Here is a 26,626-nt window from a genome sequence, read left to right as displayed (position 1 = left end):
GATGGGTTTAGCCTTGGGCATGGGCAGGTCTATCACAGAGCCACCTGGCATTTGCTCCATGAGACGCAGGAAACTTCTCAATGAGGCCAACCCCTGCAGCAGCCCCACTACCAAACCCCATATAAACCCAATATGGAGGCCAAAAGCTAAGTGGTCTTGAATGTACTCTTTTAATCCAAAAGACAATCCAGAATTCTTCAGATAAATCGTTTTCCATACATTCAAATCATTTTAGCACAGGCCTGGTATGATCTTGCAGAGAGAGATTGATCTCTCTATCCGTGTATCAGGGATAGAGATGACACCTTCCAAATATCTGGACTGTTCACTTGTCATTCATTCCACTGATTAACCATAAGGCAGACTGTATTAATTGCCATAGGAGCTGTAATTTCCGTTTTTAAGATTTGTGTAGGTATTTTATCTGTTGTAACTTGATGGTTGTTCTGTGGCTTGTGGCTACCCTTCCTAGTTACAAATGTTCTTGATTGAGTTGAATTGTGGATGTGGCTAAACATATTTCTTCCTCTTTCCTTGAGTAATCTCTTTCAACACTCCACTACAGTCTTGATACTGCTGCAGAGATCAGTACACTGTATTCAGAGCCAAGCAGGCATCTTCTTTATAGAGAAATATTTTAAGATTCCTCAGGAATTACTTATGACTGCAGTTTTTTCACTCTTGTCCTCAAAGAAAAAAGACTTTTGAAAAAGGTTTTAATAAAAATATATATTTTTTAATGATGAGATATTAAGCATAACAAAAAATATTTTTTAAATGCCAGAAATATTTCTTTCATTTTTATACCAAAGATAAAAGAAATTTTTTCAAAGAAAATTTTGTATTTATCAAAATTCAAATTGCTCTGTCATCAGGATAGTTTTCTGTATCACCGTGTACTTGTATAGACAATGTAAGAAAAATGTTTCTGTTAAACAAACAAGTTCACAAATAGCTTTGTAACCCACTAAAAGAGCTGCAAGAAACACCATTCCCAAACCATCCAGTTTCCAAGAAAGGAGTGTTCCAATTTTCTCTCTTGCTGAAAAATGTTTTCTATCTACCACAAAGACTACTGATATCTTTAATGCAATTTAGTAAAGTTCTTATTACTTAGAGTAAAAACTAGTTAAATGGCACATTTAAGTTATTAACTTTGGGTTTTGCATCATCTGATCTTACAAAGAGGGATTCCTGAGTATTATCAACATTATACTAAGTTAATTCTGCTTCAATTTGAGCAGACAAACTGACCTTGCCAGTGTACTTACTTGTTGGCCTAGAAGGGAGAAGATTAACTTTCATGAACCATTATTTTAAAGGAAAGGAAATTATTTATACTTAAACTACTGTGTCCTCTCAACAGTAAGCAAGAGATTACACGTTCAGGTCATCACACACTTGTAAAGCATACCATACAGTTATAACTCCAAGTATTCTACAACAGCAATAATACTTGGTTGCAGAAAGTTCTTCAGTTTAGAGCCAGCAAAACTACCCAAAGTAGACAGTTGTCCTCCATAAAATGGATGGGCTATCCCATGCACTGTAGCTATACTGGTGCTGCTGTACAATGCAAATCCGTGTCCTTGAAATGATTGAAATGATGACCTGAAATGATTTCAATCAAAGCTGTTAGGGATGGGCACCTCCAGAATCTCAAGTGCAGATACAGCTGTTTCTAGAAAGTACGCTTTTGGGTGGGCATTTCATTGGTACTAAGACATCACAAAGCCAACAGTGGTTGCATGCAGCCAGTTTCTTGTCTCACTTCACACAAACAGAATCACAGAAACACTATTAAAACTTTTGCCAGAATAAAAAAGGACTCCAACCAACAACAAATAGATGGTGCTATTTGGCTTGCCCACAATAAAATTTGAATCACACTATCAACAGAAAACTATTAAAAATGCTTGTTCAGCATAGCTATGTTAAGCACAATACTCAATAGCAATTTCAGGACACCTAAACGTAGTCCTGGTGCTACTTTGAACTTCTTTGAAGAACACTATTGAATTACCTCCCCCTTTCATCTCAATTGCCAAAAGAAAATGCATTCACTGAGTTAACTAGTTAACTGAGACTCTATAGTCTCAGAGACTATAGAGACTAAAGAGACTTCAGGCAGAAGTCACTTTTCCATAGCAGGTGTTTGGAATTGATGAAACCTTAAACCAGGCTTCCCAGATGAGGCCTTGTTTCTCATGAACATTTTGTACTAAAGCTACTTTATCCAAGGTGATCAAGGATTCAGATCCAGATGGGTATAATTTCAGCTCAGCCTGAAGCACACTGCAGGAATCACAGACCATGTGCTGGAATGCTTGTATAAACACATATAGGAATATTTATATTCCTGTTCACAACATCAGCATGCAAATGACAATTTAGGCTGCATCAGGCGAGATTACGTTGCAAGGGTTCAGGTTAATCAAAGCTTTTACACCTGGCAATTACTAATCTACCTCACACATGTGCCAGTAAACATATATGTGCAGTTCCATAGGATTCATCCCATCACCAGCTCAGTTTTGCATTTATTATGCATGGATCTGCCTAGGCAGGTCACCTTTTCTGCCAGATTTGGATTCTACAGTTTCCTTGTTCTCCCAACACCAGCCTGAACTGAGATCACACTGATAGCACCAGCAAATAGAGGCTCAGGGAAATGATACTGCTAGGGAGAAAAAGCAGAAAACTCCTGGAAATTTGAATACCTACTCATGGTGGTGTCACTAGTTCAAGATTTTATTAAATACCACTGTGCAGGGATAGCAATCACACAAAGTACGTTAAAAGTTCTGGCACTTGACCCACTTCTTATGAAGAAATAGGACATTAATTGAATTCCTAACATTATATTTTAGCTCACTGGCAACAGGACTCTTGTGGCCCTCACTCATGGTTTGACACTGGCTGAATGCCAGGCACCCACAAGAGCTGCTTGCTCACTGTCCCCGGCCACAGCTGGCCAGAGGGGAGAGAAAAATTTAACAAAGGGTTCCCGAGCTGAGATAAGGACCACCAGCTGAGCCTGTTTTGCCTACCAAGGGCAAAACAGGCTCAGCTTAGAGGTACTAAGTTAGTTTATTGCTAACAAAATCAGATGACAATGAGAAGTAAAATAAGCCCTTGAAGAACACTTTTCCCCCCAACCCCTCCCTCCTTCCCACTGACACAGGAGTGACAGGGCATGGGGATTTTGGTCAGTTCATCACCCGGGGTTTTCTTCTGCTGCTCAGGGAGAGGAGTCCTTCCCCTGTGAGGCCATGGGGTCCCTCCCACAGGACACAGTTCTCTGTGAACTTCTCTGATGTGGTTCCAATCTCATGAGCAGCAGCCCTCCCAAACTGCTGCAACCTGAGTCCCTCCCACAGACAGGCAGAGAGTCCTCCCAAAACTGCTGTGGCGTGGGTCACTCTTCCACGGGATGCAGTCCTCCAAGGACAGGCTGCTCCTGCCTGGAAGCAGGACTCCCTCTCTCCAGAGAGTCTCCCGCTGGACCACAGCCTCCTCCAGGCATCCACCCGCTCCAGCATGGGCAGCTGGTGGATCTCTGCATCCCCTGTGGATCCCCAGGGGCTGCAGGGGCACAGCTGCTTCACCATGGTCTGCACCACAGCCTGCAGAGGAATCTCAGCTCTGGCACCTGGAGCAGCTCCTCCCCTCCCTCTGCACGGACCCTGGAGCCCCCATGGTGGTGCCCTCACCCGTTCTCATCTCCTCCTCTTCTCTGGCTGGAATTAAAACTATGCCGCTGCTTTTGCTTCGATTTCTTCTTAAATCTTCTTTTGCTTTGATATCTTCTTAAATACAGAGGCACTACCAACATCTCTAACTGGTCCAGGCTTGGCCAGCAGCACATCCATCCTCAGAGCCATCAGGGATTGGTTCTGCCAGACATGGTGGAAGCTTCTGGCAGCTTCTCACAGAAGCCACCTCTGTGGCTCCCTTACTACCAAAAACCAGGCTGTGCAAAACCAACACACCCTCAAAAAGCTTTGGCTCTATAAACATAATAAGCCAGCTTGTTGCTACTTCCAACAGCCCTCTCAGTAAGGTAACCATGCCTCTCAGGCACACAGTTTCCACTAGTGGCAGCGGTTCCATGTGCTGCCTGTCATGCTCTCAGCAGCAGCTTGGCTGCAGCAGCAGTTCCCTTCTCTCCCCAGAAAGCTCTGAGTTTTTTTTTCAGAGACACTTGCCAGTAGTTCTTTCAGTTGCTGAAAACTTATCATCTTTTTAAGACATGTGAATCAACACCTCAGGTGGATTGAGTGCTACATAACCCACTTTTTTTTAGTGATAAACAGTCCAGTACACCCCATCACAAACTGCAGGCAATCTAGGTCTTTTAAAATGCGATTTTAATTTTTTTGCTGGTTTATTTGGGAACAATCAGTGATGTTTTTCGTTTAACCACCCTTAAAAAAAATTCACTAACATCTGAAAAGATTTGTCTGTATTTTTATGAATGAAGAGTTATGGATGTTCTCCAATACAGAAGCTACTATGAAGGCTACTCAATGTTTATTGATAATGTAATTTTTAAAAGTTATTTCCTTGCAGGTCCCTTTCTGTAGGGTTACAATTTTAGCAAAGTATGACAGCTATTGAGAGCTGATGGCTTTTCTGTGCCTGAATAAAGGCCTACCAGAAACTTGATTGTAGCCAAGTGATTCCAGACTAGTTTTCAGCCAGCTCCTAAATGTTACATTTACCTAGTTCTTACTTTAAATCATACCAGTTTGCCCCTCTGAGAACAGCCAGAAGACCTCAGCCTCTACACTAGTGTACCTGAAACACCAGGGGTCTCATCCTTTGTCTGATGAAACATATTTGATCCATGTTAAATTTTCTTAAGCCTGGACTTGTAGGGAGAGATATATATTGCTGCATCTTCACTGGTTTTTCTTTCACACATTAAAAAGACAAAGACGGCCTGATGATTACATTCCTCCCCAAAAATTTTGTTTTACAGAATAACATAATTGCAGAAGGGTGAGGGGTGGAAGGGACTTCTGGAGATCATCTAGGCCAATCCCCCCAGCTACAGCAGGTGTCAAGCAACATATCCAGGTGAGTTTCAAAGGTCTCCATAGTGGGAGTCTCCACCACCACCCTGAATACTTAACAGAAAGATACTGTATTTTCTCCACCAACATATTATTTACTTGCTTGATTGGCCACTTCTGGATGGGTTATAATAAAATCTTTTCCACACCATTTCGCAGGTGCTTTGATCTGATGCCTACTTTTACAGTAATAGGAAAGAATGCTGCAATCCAAGATGTACAGAATATGTCACCCTTAACCTTAAGAACAGAGATAGTACATCTTTGGGATGCTGAGCCATAGTTCCCTCCCCTTTCTAACAGCTAGGACTTTCAGACACAACCTCCATTCTCCGGCACACACAAGGTTGCTTGGTTAATGCCCAGAGAATGTCTGAACTGCCAGAGGCCCTTCTCAAACACTTTGGCCTCCAAGGACAGGATGATAGTCAACACAGTAACTTTAGAAAAAGGTTCTAGCTCATTCTGGCTTTCCTGGCAAATGAAAATTCTAATGAAAATTTTTTATTTCCTCAGTGTTTCCTCTAATTTGTAGCAGGACAACGATATCACTGATGGGCTGCATTTGGTCCAGCTGAGATGAAGTTAATTTTCCTTACAGCAGCCCTCACAGTGCTGTGCTTTGCACTGGTAGCTACAGAGGTGTTGATAACACACCAGTGTTTGGCTTCTGCTGTATAGCACTGGCACAGCACCAGCACTGTCTTCCCAACATTCTGCTCCCCCATTCTGCTCCCCCATCCCCTTCCAAAATCTTGCTGGGGATGAGCAAGATTTTGGAAGGGGACACAAATAGGCCAGCTGACCTGAACAGACCAAAGGGGTATTTAATACCATAGGATATAAAATATCATAAAGCATAAAAAATGTAAAAGCTAGCAAAAGGAGGAAGAAGGAGGAGACATTTGTTATTTATGTTTGACTTACAGAGCAATGGCTACTTGCGCTGAAGTCCTGCTTCCCAGGAAGTGGCCTGACATCACTTGCTGATGTGTCATAGTGAATAAAATCTTGGTCTTTTTCCTTGGCTTGTGTGCATGGAACCTTTTGCTTTTGCTTAGGTAAAATGCTCTCAACCCACAAATTGTCTTCCATCTTATTCTCTGTCCCCTGTCCAGTTGAGGAGTAGAAGTGATAAAGTAGTGGGTGGCTACCTGGCATCCAGCCAAGGTCAAGCCACCAGAGCTCTTTTTGGCTTCCTATATGAGGCAAGACAATGGCAGTTTTATATCATGCATACTATCATTATAGTGGTTGTTATGTAGCAAGCTCCCCATCAGAACACTAAGTTTGTGAGCTGCTTATCTCCTTATTTTGCAAAGCTTAGGAATGGGTTTACACAAACCATAACTCTGTCCTTTGCCCTTACATTGATGGCTTTGCCATGCTGGGGGAGCTATCTTGTGGTGATGATGAGAGAATACATCTCCCTTTCTCTGACTATGATTGATGTGGATGGTTTTATTATGCAAGCTCCTGCAGTCCTTGTTCATTCCTACAGTGAACTGTTTAATACCAATAATTAATACTGCTAGCATATTATGGGATTTGTGTAATCTGGTGTCGTCCTGATGCAATGGAAAACAGAGGATGCAACAGTTAAATGTGCTGAAGTGCTGCTTCCCAGGAAATGCCCAGACATCAGCTGTTGCTGGTAAGTAGAGAATGAAATCTATCTTTTTCCTTTGCTTGCATTGCAACCTTTTGCTTTTGCTTCAGCAAACTACCTTATTTGAATGTACTGGTTGTTTTCCATCCTACCTTTTCTCCTTTTTTCAGGGGAGAGAAAAACTGAAAATGGGGATTGATAAAGTGGCATCCGACAAAGGTCAACCCAACATATGGGCCAATGCAAATTGTCCACCAATCCTATTTTTGATACAAATATTTTCAGTTTGTTTTAGTAAGAAGTATTTTTGTTCACTTGTACATAAGAATAAATGGGATATCCCAAACAGCACCAGGAAAGAGCTTCCCTCGAGCTCAGAATCACGGGGGATTCCTTTCAAGACAAGCTTGTGAGCATTGTCTGTCCGACCACACTGAAACCTACGTGTTTTGCAATAAAATTGGCAACCTGCGAATGCACTGCAGACACTGAAAATTCCCAAGGTGTGAGCACAAAAGGCCGGGTCTCAGTGCAGTTTCCTTCAGTTATAAAGTATGCAACTGCCTCAAGACAGCTATTTCGGAACATGCCCTTGTCGCCAGGACTCATCACAGAAGCTTCACTCTATTGCAGACTAATCAGGAGTGCAAGCTCCTGTTGCGCGGCGTGCCGCTAGGCGCTCCCGACAGCTGATCTTTTAGGCATTTTGCTTCAATCGCCGGTCAGAAAGAACGCGCACAACAGCCACGGAACCGCTCCCTCCCCGCGCCGCCTCCCTCTCTCCCCCCCCCGCCTCACCGTCCCCTCACGGCCCCCGCCGCACCGCCCCCTAGCGGCCCCTCCGCACGCGCAGCGCGAGGGCGCCCGAACGGCCGCGTTGGGGTTCCGAGTCAAGGGGCGGGGCGTCGCTCTGCCACGCCCACCGAGGGAGTGCGAGCGTGGCGGCTCGGCGGCGCCGCCGGGGCGCGAGGCTCCGCCCGCCGCCCTCCGCCAATGAGGGAAGGCGCCGCGGGGGGCGGGGCTGCCGCAGGCCGCGCGGGGGGCGGAGCCGGCGCGGAGTTGCCGCAGCGCCGCCGCTTGTAAACAGATCCCGCCCCACGTGACGCGCGCGCGGTGCTTGCGCGGGGGCGCCGCGCATTGTCCGCGTTGGTGACCGGCGGGACCCGTGCGGGGAGCGGAGGAGGCGACTCCCGTCCGCCCTTCCTCCCTCGTCGCTCCGGTGGGGAAGCAGCGCACCCTCCCCCTTGTACCCCGGCCGCTAAGATGGCTGGTGGTGGGCGGTAAGGCGGTGCGGGGCTGCGGAGCAGCTGACGGGACGGGAGCGCGGAGGGCGGGCGGCGTGTGCCCGTGTGCGGAGTCGCGCAGCGCCATGTCCGCCTTCGCCCTGGAGGAGACGCTGGAGGCCGACTGGGTGGCCGTCAGGCCGCACGCCTTCCAGGAGCGGGAGAAGCACAAGTTCGCCTTCATCGTGGCCTGGAACGAGATCGAGGGCAAGTTCGCCATCACCTGCCACAACCGCACGGCGCAGCGCCAGCGCAGCGGCTCCCGTGAGCTGCGCCGTAGCGGCCCCGAGGCCGGAGCCGTCCCCAAGGCTGGCGGCCCCGCGGTGCGCAGGGACCCGGGGCCGTCCCGAGGCTGCGCCCATGCCCGGGCCGAGGCGCTGCCCAAGAGCCCGCTGCGCCCCAAGGGCAGCCCGGCCCGGAGGCCGCAGCGCGGCCCGGAGGCGGCAGGTGCCGCCGAGGAGATCGAAGTGCTCGAGCTGGGGAAGGAGGACGTGGCCGCCGCGCTGTCGCTGCCGCCCTCGCCGCCTCGGGCGAGCGAGTTGGGCGCTCCCGACGCGGAGCCGGCGGGGGAGGAGTGCAGCTGGGCCGGCCTGTTCTCCTTCCAAGACTTGCGGGCCGTGCACCAGCAGCTGTGCTCGGTGAACTCGGAGCTGGAGCCCTACCTGCCTGCCTTCCCCGAGGAGCCCTCGGGCATGTGGACGGTGCTTTTCGGAGCACCGGAACTATCCGAGCAGGAGATGGACGCTCTCTGCTACGAGCTGCAAGTTTACTTGGTTCACAGCTTGGATACCTGTGGCTGGAAGATCCTTTCGCAGGTGCTCTTCACCGAGACCGACGACCCCGAAGAGTATTACGAGAGTCTGAGTGAGCTGCGACAGAAGGGGTACGAGGAGGTGCTCCAGAGGGCCCGCAGGCGCATTCAGGAGGTGAGGCTACTGCGTGGTCCTGATGCTCCCACTTTAGTGTCGTATTTAGTTTCATCTGTGCTATCTTTTTTAGTCTTGTTCTTGCTGTCCTATTCCTTAGTGAGGAAAATGGGGCTTAGCCTTTCCAACGTTCCTAGGGTCAGGATTTAAGGAGGTGCAGATTTCCCTACTCATCGGAGTGTGGCTCAGTACTTTCTTCTGTGCAATCAAATGTAGATGTTTGTAAATAAGTATCCGATGGATTTGGCAAGATCTTGCTCCCATATTTTTGTTCTTGCATTGCCTTGCACCAGGACGTGTTGGGGTCTGAATTTTTTTCTGTTAAATGAGAGCAGCTACCTGTGGTGTTTATTTTGGTAGTACAGTTTAGGCATTTAAGACCAGAATATTCTGGGTTCACACAGTGGTTCTGAATCTGGGATTTATATAGCAAGATTATGTTTCCAGTGGAGTAGGAATAAGTACAACTTTTGTTCAGCTGAGAAGTTCCTAGAGTTGGAATTTAAAGAAAAAAGCAATCTATCTGGTACTAGTGGATATTTACTATATTGCTGTTGATATTGTCTGTCAAGACTTGGGTGTTTCAGAACACTTGGTGTCTTTCTTAAACCATACACTGTTCTAGATAGAGTAGTTGAGGATGCCCATCTAACTACTAGCATCACTGTATGAGAATTTTTACTTTGTTGGTCTTCATGGACTGAGTTGTATGAGGACCCAGATTTCACAAGTATAAAATGAGAATTTTACACTCGTTTTTGGGCTTCGGTGGCCTTGGTCCAGAATATACCCGGATCTATCAAGGTGTGACTATGAGTATGAGTCAGGTTACACTGTGCTTTATTTTTACAAACATCATCTTAATTCTATTGTGCATATAGGTCAAGTTTGTCTGCTTCAGCTACCCACATATATCCTGCCAGTATTCTTTTGCAAAATGTATGGTCGTGATTGTTTTTGATGGAGTGTGAGTATATCTTTTTGCTCTCTGATGGCGTAGTTTTGAGTCCATAGAATTCATGCCAAGCTTTTCCTTTGTGACTGGAGTTACAGAGTATGAGAAAATTGTAGTATCCATGATGTAATCACGGTAAGAACATCCAAGTATAGCATTGCCAGGTAGTTTATTTCCAAACTGGTGTGTTAGGGTATATAATTTTGATTCTTCTTTTTCTTTTTAATGTCTATTTAAAGGACTGAATTAAGTCTTGCTATTTGGTGTATAGTTGGTAATTTGTTTGATAAAATTCAACATTAAAAATTCAGTTTGATAAAATTCAGCAGTGGTTTTAGTCCACAGACTATGAAAACATATCATCTTTCACTGGTTTTTTAAATTGCATTAATGCTTTGGAGTGTATGCTTAAATTAGATTTAGTTTTCAATTCAGCAGTCTTTACAAGGAGTGATGCAGGATAAGAGAAGTTCGTGTTAAGCACATGGAATTTGGGAGCTGGATACCTAACTCGAGGGATGTGGTGTTTTTGAGGAAATACTAGTTAAGAATTACTGAGTAAGAACTATTTGTTTATTGGAGAATCTCAATTTCTATTTTGCCAGTACTACTGGCAAAAATAAATTGGTTCTCTAAGCTACGTAATCGTGTTCTGTGTTAATGTTCTGAACTTGGTGCAGACAAAATGGCAGAGCCTGTGTATGTATTTGACTACCTTACAACCCTCCTTTCCCATGATAACCAGTCTGGTAGTGTACCTAAAGTCAATACAGCTGTACTTCTGTCAGTTGTGTAAGTCGATCCTTCTTTAATTAAGGGTAGTTCATGTTTAAGAAAAGAAACCAATGGAATGACCTGCTCTTTCCCTCTTGGCTCTCAGGTTTCTCTTTTCCTTACCTGTCAGGGGTTTACTTGGTCTACAGGAAATGTCTTTCTTTAAGCAGATACTGATGCTCTTTGTCATTGCAATTCTAAGCAAATGAAGCAGTGGATGATGAGCACTGCTTGGTATTTCTGAAGTAAAGATCTTTGTTCTTTAAAGAAAACCTAGTGAATACGTGTTTTATCTCACGTTTTATTTTTCCTTCTGTGCTGGAATTCTGTCAACTGATAGCAGGAATGTTGGATCCAAGGAATTTTAAACAATTTTGTCTCTTACAAGAATTTTTTGGGAAAAGAGGAAGTGATTGAGAAGCATTGGTAACCAGAATGGTATCTAGGAGGGAATGTGAAGGGTCTTCATTAATGTAAAATTGTGCAAGTCCCAAGACCTTGACTTAGCATCTTAAAATGTGCCTCTGTAGTTTATAGTTATTTAATATATCTCTTATGTTTTCTAGGACAAATTCCTCTGTGAAGTTAGACTGTTATTTGAGAAATGCTTGCAGTTCCTCTTGATATGTATTTTTTAAGTGAGCAACCAAACCTCATGTTCATTGTTTTAGCATCCCCTGCTTGGACAGTTATTGCTTTCCATAAATTACACACAAGCCAGTTTATTTTCACAGCAGTTAGTAATCGTTGCTTTTTGTGACAGTAATTTTTATCTCAGTCCAAATTTTAGGCCTTTAATAAACCATAATAATGTTGCAAGGAGAAACAGTTCCAAGGTGAGTAAGTACAATAGTTGTAGAGGAACTGTGTGACCTGGGGTTCATTTCTTCTGCCTGATTTGCAGTTTTGAAATAACACTTTTTTTATTTTTTTTCAAATAAAACTATTAATTTTGAAATAGTTGAGGAATTTATTTAAAGTAAAAACCTGTTTATTAAGTTTATACCTGTTGAAAAAAAACCTTCAGGTACTCAGTTAAAAGATAAAAAGATATTATTTCAACAGAGAATATACCATTGAATCTTTTTTTGGGATTCCAGCTTACTGGGCAGTATTTCCAAAATACTATACTTTGTGTCAGGAAGGCAGAAAACGTTTGTCTCTGTATTCTTGGTTCTGCCAGTTGCCTTTTTATGTTTTCCTACATAGAGAAGAGTTTTTCTAGGCTAAGTGGAGATGTTTGTAAATTTCTGTGAGTTTAGTAATAGCAGTAATGGTCCTTTATCTCTGTGTCCATTCTGTGTTTTCAAAAGGCTGAAGGTAGTTATGTTTTCCTGAATAAAAAATGATGTTAGTGTAAACTGTGATCAAGAGGATGGGTGCCTTAGTCATGCTCCAAACACATTTCATTGTGTGCTCTTGCATAACAAGTTGACAGTTTGGAAAGTCTATCTGTATGTTATATGTCTACTTCAGTATCTTTGAATTATCAGCTCCTGGGAATGTTCCTGTTCCATACAGCTCTTAGTAGACTGAAATTTGGTCTACAGCCCTGGTTGACTGAAATTTGGTGGATGATAGTCTATAGGATCTTGAGTGCCAGGTATAAAACTAGTCAAAGGCTTGCTTTGTTTTTCTTTTTGCTTTATAAAATCTAAGAATTCCAGTGTTTGCAGGTAGACAAAGACTGTTTTGTATCCCCGCTCTGTGTGTCTTCTTTTAAATTTTTTTTAATGTGAATGTTCAAATACTTGTAAGTGCTTGATTAAATCTGAAGTAATTCTGAAAGCATCTTCTTTTGAGTGGCTGACTTTAGACAGCCGTGAAAGTGAGGACCTCCTGCTATTTATAATCTCCATCTCCTGTATAGTGATGTATTTGCTAAGCACGAGAATAATCCTTCTTGGTTTAATTTTCTTTTGATTCAAAGAGCTAGAAAGGCTAAGGAAAAATGAATCTATTTTGTTACAGTTACAACTTGTATGAGAAGAAAGCGTAGCATTTGTTGATGGAAAGCTATATGGTCTCTTTATTTCCTTCATAATCAGATAATTTTTAGATTACTTTTGCATGTTTAGCAGGCAAGTTTTTTTTTGTTTTGATGAATGAAATATGCTTGTGAAATTAGAGAAAGTGGCAAGGAATTGGTTCAGTTATATATAATGGAATTTCACATTTGTTACTTTTCAACATGTATTTCTTCCATATTGTCACTCATTTCTGTTTAAATCAGAAAAGGTATATAATATCCAATAACATTTTGTTTTGTTGCAGCTGTTATAATATTTCAGTAATCAATAATATTCAGGGTTGTCTCAGTAACTAGAAGAATTATATTTCATTGGTTTTGGCTGTATGCATTCAGTTCTAAAATAAATGTTTGTATGGTAGGTAGTGGGGCACTATAACAAAAGTGGAAGTTTTCCAAAAGTGAGGTGACTGCTGTTCAGTGATCTGCATCTAGGCACAATAACAGAGTTAAAAGAGAGTTTAAAGAGAGTTTCAACATCAGAATTAAAGGTAATACAAAAGTAAATATAAAACATGACAAAAGTGTATTCAGTGTCCCAGTAACATGGAAAAAATGTTAGCAACAGTAATGTTTCCATCAAAACCAATGTAACATCTTTCTATGCAAGAAGAAAGCATAACTGAATATATGAACTGCAGTAGTTAGGTTTAGAAGATACATAAGGGGTTTCAGGAGGGAACAAAACACTGGTTTGAATTTAACATTGGGAGCACAGAGGATTAAAATAAGATACTGTGGATTTTTTTTCTGATTGACATGAGGAGAGCAGAGTTAAGACTAATGCTGAGTATTTGGGAAGTCCAAGCTAGTTTTGTTGGAATACTTTTTTTTGGTGTTTATTATTTGTAGAGTTAATGCTTGTTTCCAGTAACACTGTTTGGATTATAAATCCATTGTAAAAAAGCTGTTTAAGTGCTGAACTAGTACTGTAAGTTAGTACTGACCAGAATATGTCAGCAGCTGTAGGGTATGCTCTGTAGAACTGGCAGGTAGCCTCCAAGCTCTTTGGAGACACCTACATGATATTAATACTTTGGCTGGTGTTGGGCAACTGCTAGAGCAAGTTGACAATGAGTACTGCAGCTGTACCTGAAAGTCAGAGTGCTTAAAACAATGTACATTTCTTCAAAACATGGGAAACTTATATATACACAAAGAAAAGGGCATTGACTTCAAAAATTAGATCATTCTTGACAGAATTTAAATCTTAGCTGAAAAGTAGAGCTGCATTCTGTACAATATAGCAGTATTAGTAATCCTGGTCTTAATTTTTAGAAACTGAAGACAACAGCTTGCAAATCTAGTAATTAATTTCCTTATCCAGATACCTGGAAGAGGGAAAAAAAAATTGCAGTATATGTTTTTTTAACTGCCTAAAGTGGGATTGGGGAACCATTTATGTGTGTTACTTTGGGGAGTACTCTGATGCTGAGATAATTTCATTTAATATTCCCCTGGTTTCCCTAGATATAAATTTTCCTTTGTTTTTTGTTTAAAATTGTTAGTACCTATTTGCAGCTTTTTCATATGACAGAATATTTTGAAGAGGTGTGAACAACCTATGTAATATATGTTCTGTACTCCATTGTGCTACTTAGGATTCAGAGCTTCCTTAATTTCTTAGCCTTTAGAGATGATATTGGGTTGTACTTTCTTTGTGCTTACCTTTGTCTTGTGTATTTTTTCTCATTTTTTCCTACCATTATTTTCTTTCTCTTCAGTTGACTGTCTTCCTTTCAAGTGAATGCTTTTTAAAACTACTTCCTTAAGCCAGTAACATTTTTTTTCCCTCTCCTTTTCTGGCTGACATAGTATGATTACCCAGGCAGGTGTTGAATTTGAAAGCAGATTCACTGTCATAGTTTAATCTTTTTATGTTTCTGTAACATGACAAGACACTGTTTACAAATAGTCAGGGACAATTTTGTGCTTTACATATGTAAATATTGCTACCACAAACCTAAAGTAGGTTTTGAGAAGTAGAGATTTTTGAAAATTACTGCATTTTTTGGTTTTGAGGCTGTGCTTTTACATTTATTTTTTAATATTATTAGAAACATAGCATTTCAATGCACCAGGATATTGCTGTTACTGGAGAGGACTTCTACAGAAGTTATGGCTCAGTCCAGCTAAAGATATATCTGCCAAACTATTTTGCAAGAGATGAAAGCCTAGTAGGTTTTGGTAGAGAGAGAAGGAAGCTAGGACAGGAGGAGATGGAAAATTATATTCTAAGGATACAGAACATCAGTGAGTTAGTCAATACATATATGTATATGTTTTGATGAGAAGACAGCTTCCCTGGCAAGCCAGGTTTTGGACATGATCATCTGCAGCCATTCACTGTAGATGTAAATAGAACATGGGCGATATATCATCACAACTCCACTCACCAGTTACAAAACCTTTGGCAGATACTGCTTTCAATTCAAAACCTTTCAGTGGTAAGACCCTATCTCTGGGTTTCTTTTCTATCCTTTTCTGAGTGAGAAATTTTTATAGGAATATCAGATGTATGTCTGTGAGTTTTTTTGATTGCTAATGACAAACATTATTCATTCAACCTAATTTGAACACTTGGTGAACTTTTCTTGTTAAGGATTTGCTTCTGGAAAGGTCTTAGAAAGCACTTCCAGTCATTCAGCAAACATTCAAAAAATTTTTAAAGGACCTCGAGTACTTCTGATTTCTTAAATACATAAAACAACCAAAATTTTTAATTTTCTACGGTTACAATACTTTCCACAACGTATTTGTGGCAAGTGATTCTGACCTTCTTTTGGAAAAATGCTGTGGTATTAGTGTGAAGGAACTGGATGGGTTTGGGGCTTTTTCTCTGAAAAATGTTATTTAAAGAATCAATTAGCATTTGTTTGTGGTGACATGCAGACAATTTATGTGGGTCATCTAAAATTAATGGTAGCACAATTTTTCACATAACAGTATTGCATCATGATTTGTCTGAGCTGCTTTAGGGAAAGCGTGTTGTAAAAGATTTTTAAATCTTAGAATCAAAGATTATTATGTTAGAAGGAATCTTACTGTGTTTTCTAGTTGCACCGTATGCTTAAAATAGAACTAATTTTGATTAAGGTTTTCTTTTTTTTTAAAGGAAACCCAAACTTTAAAAAACACTGTGTTTTATATCTGTTGAAAGGAAATATAAAACAAATTAAGAAGAAAAAGAAGAAATGAAAAAGATATCAATGTATTAATTAAGTTGTGAAACTTTTGAGGGGGAAAATCTGTAGATCAGTTCTAGAAGTTTCTAAGTTTGCAATTTTTCTACTGTGTAAATAGCCCTGTGACTTCAGATCCCAAATTCTTTAGCCTTCAGTAATGTGTTACTTGTTCATGATCATCAGATGTCAAAATTTTAAATTGTATCATTTTGTCACTTCATAATAGTATAATTCAGAAAAAAAATCATATATGGGAGGAGGTTAAAAAATCCCAAACTACTTGCAATACTGGAGGTCTTCTGGAGGAGTTGAATGAGTAGGTAAATGTATGTATAATTTCAAATGTGTTTTATCATGCTGCTTTATCACACATGGATTTTATTTCCCTTAAACATTTAAACTGAATATCCTTTCCCATTCATTTCTGCCTAAAAACAGGAACAAAACCAACTCAAACAATTAGCACCACAGAATACAAGTCTGTGTTCCCCTGGTGTTAATAGAAATTGCTTTTGCCTAAAATACAGTTCTGTTATTTGCAATTTACTGTATTTGCTGTACGAGGAAAAATGGGCATGATATGGGATCTAAGGATTTTCTTCATACCTTATTTATCCTTTTGTTCTTAGTAGTGGACTGTAAATATGTCCCTTCTACTGTTGTTTTTTTTTTTTTTTTAATTTATTCAACTTTTAAATAAAATCCCTATTATTTGAGCTTGGAAGCTTTAAAAAATTGCATTTATGGATGCAAAATGCTGTTTCCTTAGGCCTGCCTTTCCATGATTGCACCGTCCTATAAGGTGCCGTAGAGGCTGAACTCTACCAGCATTGAAAGAATTCACAGAGGGCTGTTTGAGTTACCTCATATCTGTCACCTGGGCTTAAAGGTGGTTGGTTCATCATCTGTGTTGTTGAAGGGAGCTGAAGAACTGGATCATCAGCTTGCTAGTGTTGACAGGGGGGGATGCTATCGTTTTCTGTCCTCCCCCACATCAGCTTTGTGTTCCTTCCTGTTCTGCTTCTCTGTCCTTTCAGTATGCTGATTCAACTCAATAAACCTCAGTAAATTACTCCTAGAGAGTCCACAAAGTAGTTTTTTGCTAGACGCTGAGTTAGTTGAAGGATCTGAGAAATACTGAAGCCAGTGAAGTGGAGAAGAGGGCACCTGAGAGCAAAAGGAACATGGAATGGGAGTAGACTGGGAAGAAGAGAGGCAAGAGGGGATGGGAAGAGGAATCTTCTCTCGATGGGAGCAAGCTATTGGGTCAGCTTTAAAAAGTAAATTCACCCTCACAAGTACTTAGAATCTGGTATTGTTGTAATGCTTTTCCTGCTTTGAATTAGATTTTTAAAAGTCTAACAGTAGATTTATCAGACATTTGAGAATCACTCGCTACCATGCCAAATGCACTGTAAAACTGCTAAGAGTACTAATTCAGTACTGCTGATCTAATTCCCACGAGCTGACTTCACAGTGAAATTGATTGTACCTGTTAATTTTTTTTTCTTCCCATTAAATGTTCTTCTTTTATGAAAAGACATTAAAACAACATTAACATTAAAAAAAACATTTGATCTTTACTGCAGGTGAGTATGTGGCTAGGGCTTTGTCCTAACATGGCAAATCTTATGTGAGAGGTTTTAAGACTAGCACTATAATACCTGCTAACTAAATGTGTTTGTTCTGTGTAAATATTAGTTTGTTTATATAGTTGTCAGTTTTGATGCTCTTGAGTATATTCTCCTGACTAACAACATAGTTCAGAAGGACCAAAAGTGGACCAAAAGTTAAAGTATTTTACGGCACAGCCTGAACGCTTATGTAATGTGTGTTTTCAGTCTTCTGACCTGCAGAGAAAAAAAAATACTTAGAACTCATTAGGATATGTGTAAAGTAAGTTCTTTGCCAAGCCTTCAGGGTGAGGTGTTGCCTAGAAGTCTTTTTGTTCAGAGTTACCATGTTCCAACCAACCAGTGATTCATTAGTGACATTATCTTTTAATTATTTTGCCCCTTTTCAAAGGAAAGGAGTCCCAAAATATCATAATAACTCTGAAATACAGTTCTAAACAGATCTAGTTCATTCATGAAATTATGTTACAATGTAAATACCTATTTCTTTGTAACTAACAGGAAAAGGAAAACCTAGCACCCTGCTCCCATGCACTTAGCCCTTGTTTGGTATGATTTCTGTAGCTCATCTGTGGCTATCCAAGTAATATACTAAATTCAAACTAATACCTCGTATTTATAGACACTCATTTGACATGGAAGTCTGACTAAGGAGTTGTACAGCCACATCGCACAGTATGGTAAGGTGACCAGACTAGTGCCAGCTTAAAAAAAGCACCCCACATGGTGTTACATGTTTGTCTTGTTTACAGAGAAGGAGATGCATAGTTTTTAGTTGTTGACATTTCCCTCTTGAGCTTTCAGAAGAGATCTACTTTGCCATACATTGTTGTAAGAGCCGAGAGCTTTATGCCTGAGCCTTGTGATTTTCCAACAAGTTATATATGTACCTACAGTTCTGCTTAGATTTCTATTTAGAATTCCATGTGGGAGGAGAGAAGTTGCATTGTTCAGTAATGATGCATACATGGATGTAATGTTTTGGCTCACTTGACTGCCTTAAAATACTGCTTCAGTTTTTCTCACTCAATTCAGTTTTTTTCTTTATCTGTGGAGTTGTATTACAGGTAGTATGTTGAAATGAGGTGCGTTTTGGTAGGCAGTGTAAAAAAACTAGACAAAGGTAATTGTTACTGTCTAGGAGCTGTAACCTGTGTATAAGTGAGGATCACTGATAGGAGGGAAAAGTGGCTAAGCAATCTGTGCTGGTCATAAACTCCTGGGGTGTGCTCTTGCAGTGGGTAGATGTTGTGGCCACATCAGGTGGCCACCAGAGCCATTCTATGACTCCCCTCCTCAGCTGGTAGGGCAAGAAATGTGGCTCCTGGGTTGAGATGAGGATAAGAAGAGATCACTCACCAGTTACTGTCACAGGCAAAACAGAATCCGCTTGGGGAAATTAATTTAATCTATTGCTGATAAATCAAAGTTTGATAGTGAAAAATAAAACCAAATCATAAAACATCTTCACACCACCCCTCCCTTCATTTTGGGCTCAACTTCCCTGCTGATTTCTCTACCTCCTTTCCCAGTATACCATAGGAGGATAGGGAAGGGGGGTTGTGATCAGTTCATCATGTGTTTTCTTTACCATTCCTCCCTCTCCATGTTTTTCCCCTGCTCTAACATGAGAACCCACCCACAGGAGACAGACCTCCATGGACTTCTGGCAGTGTAAGTCCATCTCATTGGGTAAAGTCCTTGGGGAACCAGGTGCTCCAGTGTCTGTCCTCCGTGAGATCATAGGGCTCCTGTCAGAAAACTTCTCCAGCGTAGTCTCCCTTGTCCATGGGGCCACAGGTTGCCTAGAGCCTGCTCCAGGGCTCTCTGTAAAATTACTTCAGGGCGCATCCATCTGCTCCAGTGGCGGGGGTCTTCCACAGGCTGCAAGGATATCTCTACACAAGTCCTTGGAGAACCTCCCCCAGATTCTTCTTCATGGACCTTAGTTTCTGCAAAGTTGTTCCTCTCACCTGTTCTTGCTCCTCTCTTGGGCTTGCAGTTGTTGTGCCAGCACTCTTTCCCTATCCTAAATGCATTATCCGAGAAGTGCTATTGTGGTTGCTGATGGATTTGCCCTTGGCTAGTGGTGGGTCCATCTTGGAGCTCACTGGCTTTAGCTATGTTGGACATGGGGGATGCTTCTGGCATCTTCTCACAGATGCCACTTCCAAAACCCTTTCCACCCACCTGGAAGATCTCTGCACACATGTACTGACGTCCTAGGCTCGCTGTGTACAGGTAAAGGAACTGTTTTAAGTAGTGTTTAAAGGGGAATGATTTGGTTCATTTTGTATTAGCAGCTCTTAAGAGGCCTAGATGGCACATCTTATGCAAGTATTCTTAATTTCTTGTGTTTCAAATACCCCATGTTTTGCTTTCCAATATCTTTGTTGGATTTTCTTGTTTGCTATTTAATTTTTTTGAATACATGTGAATTTTAAACTTGTTTGCTATGTATGTTTTATCTGTGCTTTTAGTTTAATTAGTTGAATTAGCTCAGCTCTTCTTTAAACAGCCACTTTAAAAACTACCCAAATCCAGATAATAACCTTGGCAGTGCATTAGCATACACTTCAATTCCCTGTCTTCAGAAGCCTCTTTGAAAAAAAATGGACACTTTTTGTGCACTCAGTAGGTGGTCAGTTGCTGTGTTGTTTCCAGATAAGTTACTATGGAATTCACTTGTTTTTATCTTTCTTAAGTCTTAGGAGGTAAAACAGATGTAGTGCTGGATCCAGCACTTCCCATGCTAGTCAGTATTAACTAATTTATTTATAACATCCTCCCTCTCTGTCTAGATTTTGTGTTCTCTTAGATGATTTCTGCCCTAGCAGTAAAATATGCTTTAGATCTGTGTGGGAGAGTCTGGCTTTGGTCTGTTACTGCTACAGTAATGCAACTGATCTTTTTTTACCACAAAGGTAAGGATTATTGATGGCAATGCAATCATGCAAACAGCTGGATATCCTGGCAAGTCTTAATCTCTTATCTGTGGTGGGTGACATTTAAGTATAGGACCACATGTTTGTAAGAGTGAGAAAAGCAGTTTGCCTGTAGTGAAGATTTCATGTAATTGAGACTTGTGCTTATTGTCAGGACATGTAGGAGTATATTTGCTTTTAACAGCGATTTCTTTTGTTTGGTTAAAGAGAAACAGTTCTAAGCATGTTCTAATGCAAAAAAAAAAAAAAGTTGACTTCTAAGTTCAGTTGCTAGAATTTTGCATACAGATTTTACGTGTTCTCTAGCTTTACTTCTTTATAACTCATCGTCTGAATGTCATTGCGGACTATTGCTAGTGCATTACCAGGAGGCTTGAGTATTTTACTCCTAGGAATGCTGTTCTCTGGACAAAGGATGGAGTAGCTAAAACTATCTGCAGTACTGTACTTTTCTCTGACACCAGCTATCTGAGGTTCTGAGTATGCTTCAGTTTGAATCTTTAGAACTCTTCTTGGAAATGGCAGGTAATGCTGTCAGACTTATGACAACCTAAATTCATAGAAAAGTAGGGTGTTCTGTAGTTATTTCTGAAGTATAAAGGAATTTAAGATGATACTGAAAAAATATCTTTATGACTGATTTTATCTAAAAATGGTTATGTGTCATATTGCAATGTTTTTATAAAATACACCAAAATAAATAGGAGTAAGAGGGAAAGTTTTGGGAGTATTAGCAAAGGAAATGTAAATCTTGACTCGTCTATGATTAAATTAAACTTTGGATTATGCACCCAGCTGAAGTCAACCTGCACATAATTACACTGTCTATTGTAATGCTTTTAAAGCTTTTTGAATAAAATAAAAAAATACAGAAAAAATCTTTGTTATATAGTTCAAATATATGCGCTGTTAAATTTAAAAAAAAAGTGTTTCCTGCTGGTTAGAGTGTATCTGCATAATAGTTGCCTAAAATATATGGATTCATTTAGTTGTGAACAATGTAACATCTGTGAAACATGATTCTTAAAATAAATGCAGCATTCAATGGGTATAGAGCTAGTCAGGCCTGTACAGGATGTTACTCTACTCTCCTCCACCCACTTCTTTAAATAATGTAATTAAAAAATTGTGAAAGTTAAAAATTCATCCTAAGACTGTTGAAGTAAATGAGCAGTAACACTGAATGTCTGTGCTGAGAACTAGTCTTTACTGGGGCATAAAACATGCCACAAAAACTGTTAGTGTACTTTATGCCAACACCTTGAAAACTGCCTGGCTTTAATGTTCTGTGTTGGTCTAGACACTTGGCTAGGTACACATTTACCTATGTGGAAATGGGAGCATACAAACTACCTGTGGGTCTATGGAGGGTGTGGTTTTCATTATGACATAATTGTGTGCTAGTCCCAGCATCCCAGGTATCTAGTTGTCTGAATACTATCTGGATGGTAGCCAGCTTTAAAAAAATGGTTTAGCTTGCTTTGATCTGGAGCAGGAAAGCTCCATCAGGCTGCATTGTAATGGGAGGTGCTCTGTGCAGCCAGATTTACACCATCTGTTTCCTGTGTCAGTGCCCCTTCCAGACTGGTGGCAGTGAAGCACCTGGACTCTTCATCAGGTTTAAAAACCTCCATATGGAAGTAGAATCAAAGCTATTGGTCTTCGGTTAATACCACCCTGGATTGTTGAAGACTTGGTGGTTGGTACACACTCTCGTTCCAAAATGTGAGAGAAAACAGTTCTGTATTCCTTTAAACGCCTTTTATAGAATCATTTAGGTCAGAGAACACCTTTGAGATCATCAGGTCCAACCATTAATGAAGCACTGCCAAGCCCACCACTAAACCATGCCCCTAAGTGCTACATCTGTGCATCTTCTAAATACCCCCAGGGCTGATGACTGAGCCACTTCACTGCACAGTGCTTGACAGTTCTTTCTGTGAAGAAATTCTTCTACTGTCCAATCTAAACTTGGCACAATTTGAGGTTGTTTCTTCTTGTCCTGTTACTTGTTGCTTAGAAGAAGAGATGGGCCCCCACACAGCTAAAAAAAAAAAAATCAGTTAAAAAAACCAGTCACCAGTAAAACAAACTCTACATCTGCATTAGGCAAGATTAGGGAAGAGTTGGCAATGGTATTTCCAAGTGCTGTATAGCTATACTGTCTTTTTTCTCTTTGTTTAATAAACTTGAAGTTGACTTTTATAGTTAGTTCATACAGTTCAGGTGACTTTCTGTAGAAGCTGATCTACTCTTCTTGGGGAATATTGGATATTTGCTTAAATACACCTTTTCAAGTGGGTTTTAAGTAAGCTACTGTACTATTTTGAGAAGTGCTGTAGCTAGAAATCCCATTTAGTTTTTTGTAGCTCTTTCCCTCCCTCTGTCTTCTCTTGGGGAAGCACCCATTGCAATGGGACACTATAGTTTTTCTGCTTCCTGGTTCCTTGGTAGCTGGTAGGGCGAGCAGCTGTTTTTAGCCAGGAGGAGTCTGATATTTTGATTTATTTAGGCTAATCTTGTAAAACTTATTCTCTAGACAATTCACCAGTTCCATGAAAGGCACCTTTGTGCTTTTCTTGTAATGAGGGTCCCAAAGCTGAACACAGTATTCAAGCTTTATGTCCAAGGTTAGTGTTTTTTGTGAAAATGGGATGTGAATAGATGGATGGGTGTAATGAGGCTGTCTGTAACAAGTACTCTCAGTCTGATTATTTAACTGTTTTGAAGAATTGAAGAATACCCATATTGAATAGCTCATTGATCTTTGCATTAAACCATGTAAGATTATACTCTTTGGTTTCTAAGTAATTTTTCTTGTTTTGTTACATCTTTTTTTGGAACTGCAGAATAGATGAAATTTTGTTACCATTTTCATTCAGAAAGCCCTCATTAGTAATAGGATTCTGCTTGCATCATTGCCTTAGGGATGAAAAATGGAAGCTTACCTTGTGTTAATAGTTAAAGAATAAATATATGTCTAATTTTGTATTAATTGGTTATTAATAACCTGCCCTTACTTCTGCGTTTGGGGTTTTTTTATTGAGGATTTGGTATTTTTGAAGGAATTGAGAATTAGGATTTGATTTAGGTTTTGGGGAACCCCAGCAGCAGACTAACACAGGCAAGACCATGAAGTTACGTCCATTTACTTACCTTTGGTATGCACTGATAATTCATTATTTTATCCCTGCTATTATCAGTGATAGACATGATTTTTTCGGAACAGCCAGCTAGTTATAAGTAGCTACTAGTTTTTAGTGTCCTAAAGATGTCTTTGTACTATTCTCATAGTCATAAAAGTGGATTAGTTGTTCATTTCTTGACACTTTAACTCCAGCTTATGCAAAGTTGTGCCCATCTACCGAAATATCAGAACTAGTAAATAGCCTTTAGAATGGTCTGTGAATAAAAAGGAGAAAGCCCCTCCATTGTATTGTTCTCTCCCTGGAATAAATGTACCTAAGATTCCCCTTCAGATTATTACATTTTCTTGAATTGTTATTTTTTGTTGCCCTCTAGAATTTGTATCCTAGTGGAGTAGTAGTATTTCACAATGAAACAGAGGTGTAAATTTATTAAATAGTAAGATACCAACAGCCTAAACAACTAAAAGGAAATTGTCATGTACTCATAGAGTTGCATTTTGTGCAATGGGTGGCTTGAGAAGAAAGATTGAGTAGCTTGATGGAAGGCTAATTATAGCTTTGGGACTGCAGAGGGATTTCTGATTGTGCTCGGGGAAAGTAGGAGAAAGCTGGTCTATGGCAACTCTTCTTTTAGGCCCTAGTCACATGGAAGTAGAGCTGAGGAAGATGGTGTGTTCTTAGACTAGATGGTTGAAACAAATAGTGAGTTGGAATATTGTGAGATTCATAGGGACTTAAGGCATGAATCCAAGAGTATCTGGGTTTCTATAGTTTCAGGTTATTTCTATAGTTTCTGCTTTATGTGTGTCTAAGACTGAAAGTTAATACAATGTTAGTGTCACAGACTGTAAGCCCAATGGTTGTGTTCTCAGTAAGAACTCAAATGCTACAAAATACTGTGTGCTACTGGAAGAGTAGAAGAGCATAGGCAATGACTTTGTTATAGGTACAACTGTCTGCGTGAAATTGTTTAGGTAACAAAGCAGTTTGCCTTGTGCTGAAGTTTTCTCCTTGTGAGGATTTTCACATGTGTTTTTTATCCTCTCTCCCAGACCTTTCTTCTCTGCTAAACCTTAATAAGGGAAAGCTCTTCCTGTCTTTTCATGGAATCTGGCCGTTACTTTAATGCTGAACATATAAACATATAAAGCTGCTATGAGCATCTCTGCATTCTGCTTTGCATCCTCTCTCTAGCCTTCTTTAGTGCTTCAAAGGTGGGGCTACAGAGATGTTCTAAAACAAACTTTCCATTACAAAGAAAGACACTGTTCATACCCATTCTGGTAACTGAAACACAGTTTGCTATAGAGAGAGATTTCATTAATGTCTTAGCATCCAACTTCAATGAACAGATATAAGATAGGATGTATTTACACCACAGTGTTACTAATCTTTAAGTTTAAATAAACTTGGACTGTGAATATATGCTTTTGAGATGATAATATAAAGGGCAAGAGACTTTCACTTCGAAAATTATGAGAGGGAAATTAATTTCAGATAATCTTGTCTTTGTAAATACATTAAGTACTCCACATGTCTGTATGAGATTTGTTTTTATTAAACAAGTAAATATTTTTTTATTGGACATGGTGAAAGGTTTCCAGCACCATGTGAAGTCTGCTCAGGCAAATGCCCAAAATAGATACAGGATGAGCATATACAATAAAAAAATCTTACATTGTAGCTAGTTTGTACAAGTGAATTTTCTGCTTCCTAAGAACTAAAAGCTAGAACAGACGTTGATGTTGTATTTTCTTATATGAATTAAAGTAGTTTTATATTAACATCTAAGTATTTTTAAAGATTATAATGCTTTGGTAATTGTAAAAATAAAATGAATGAAAGGTTCATACATTTGAAGTTTTGTGATTTGAACTTTCTAGGAAGTTTCGTTTCATATGGGTTACTCTCTGTCTGAGGCCACACTGATGTAGTGGGGGGCTGTGTGTATCCAAAGAACAGACTGACAAAAAACTGCAAACCCAAACACCAAAAATTCTCAAAAACGTAAAAAATTGAAAATGCAACTTTTTTTGTCTCCTTGTCTATCACTTTGTTTTCCTCTGCTCTGTTACCCAAAAATGGGAAATGTCTGAAGTAGCATACCTGATCACTACATTATAAATTGTTGTGCTAAGTTGCTTTTTCTGTTTTCTTTGTGCTCATATTCATTACCTTCCAGAAATCTTTGGAAATTAAAAAATCAGTCTGAGTGTTGCTCAGTTAAGGTTTCAGAGATGTGCTCATACCTAACTGGCTGAATTGAAGATGTGTTTTGGGGACTAAGATTGTTTTGTTTGTCTGGTGATTTTGTGGGAAGGGGAAGATGATACAAGAGGATAGGCTAAAAAATGTTTTTAAAATTGCTTCCACTTTTATCAGGAATATTCCAATATTTTCATTAAAACTTGTACTTTTTCTACAGCTTCTGGAAAAACATAAGAATACAGAAAGTATGGTAGAGCTCCTTGAACTGTACCAAATGGAAGATGAAGCCTACAGTAATCTTGCAGAAGCCACCACGGAGCTCTACCAGTACTTACTGCAACCATTCCGAGATATGAGGGAACTTGCGATGCTTAGAAGACAGCAGATAAAGGTAGGGTAAAGGCAACTAAGATACTTATTATTTGGGAAGTTCTGCTTTTTAGTTCCTGTTTACTAGTTCTGTTGTGCAGTATATGAAGTGATATTTTTCCACTAGATGCTGGCCCTGTTTTTCTGGGCTCTTCACTAAGATGATGTTTTTGATGAGTGAGAACATCTGACATATGTAGCTATGTAGCTAAGCACCACCTGTTTATCTTTCTGTCTTACCCTTCAAATGCATGACTGAATGAAATAGGTCAAACTTAAAATTTTGTGGTTGGGAATATTGAGTAATAAATAAAATACAAAGAGATGTGCAGTATTTGTACTATTGTTTATTCTAGAAGATTATCTCAGGAAACTTTAATGAAAAGTAATTTTCTATGTAATCTGGTGAACTGTGAAAAGTCAGTAGCTTTTTTTGTGATGTTGCAAAAGACTTAAACTCATGGAACATTAATTAAAATACA

At 40.0% G+C, this 26,626-nt stretch overlaps 1 protein-coding gene across 1 annotated transcript in view; it reads left to right on the top strand.

The window, feature by feature from the left end:
• The first annotated feature begins 7,929 nt into the window (after positions 1 to 7,929).
• The window catches only part of JMY (junction mediating and regulatory protein, p53 cofactor), a 62,952-nt gene continuing 44,255 nt past the window's right edge, over positions 7,930 to 26,626 (top strand). Inside the window, exons 1-2 of the mRNA XM_084225060.1 lie at positions 7,930 to 8,896; positions 25,993 to 26,166. Of these exons, the coding sequence (XP_084081186.1) occupies positions 8,057 to 8,896; positions 25,993 to 26,166 (1,014 nt within the window). The 5' untranslated portion in view covers positions 7,930 to 8,056. The remainder of the gene's footprint in view (positions 8,897 to 25,992; positions 26,167 to 26,626) is intronic.

This window comes from Fringilla coelebs, assembly GCF_963513975.1.
Source record: "Fringilla coelebs genome assembly, chromosome: Z".
In the NCBI taxonomy this organism is placed as follows: Eukaryota; Metazoa; Chordata; class Aves; order Passeriformes; family Fringillidae; genus Fringilla; species Fringilla coelebs.
The sequence above is the reverse complement of the archived record's forward strand: the minus strand, read 5'-3'. Positions and strand labels throughout refer to the sequence as shown.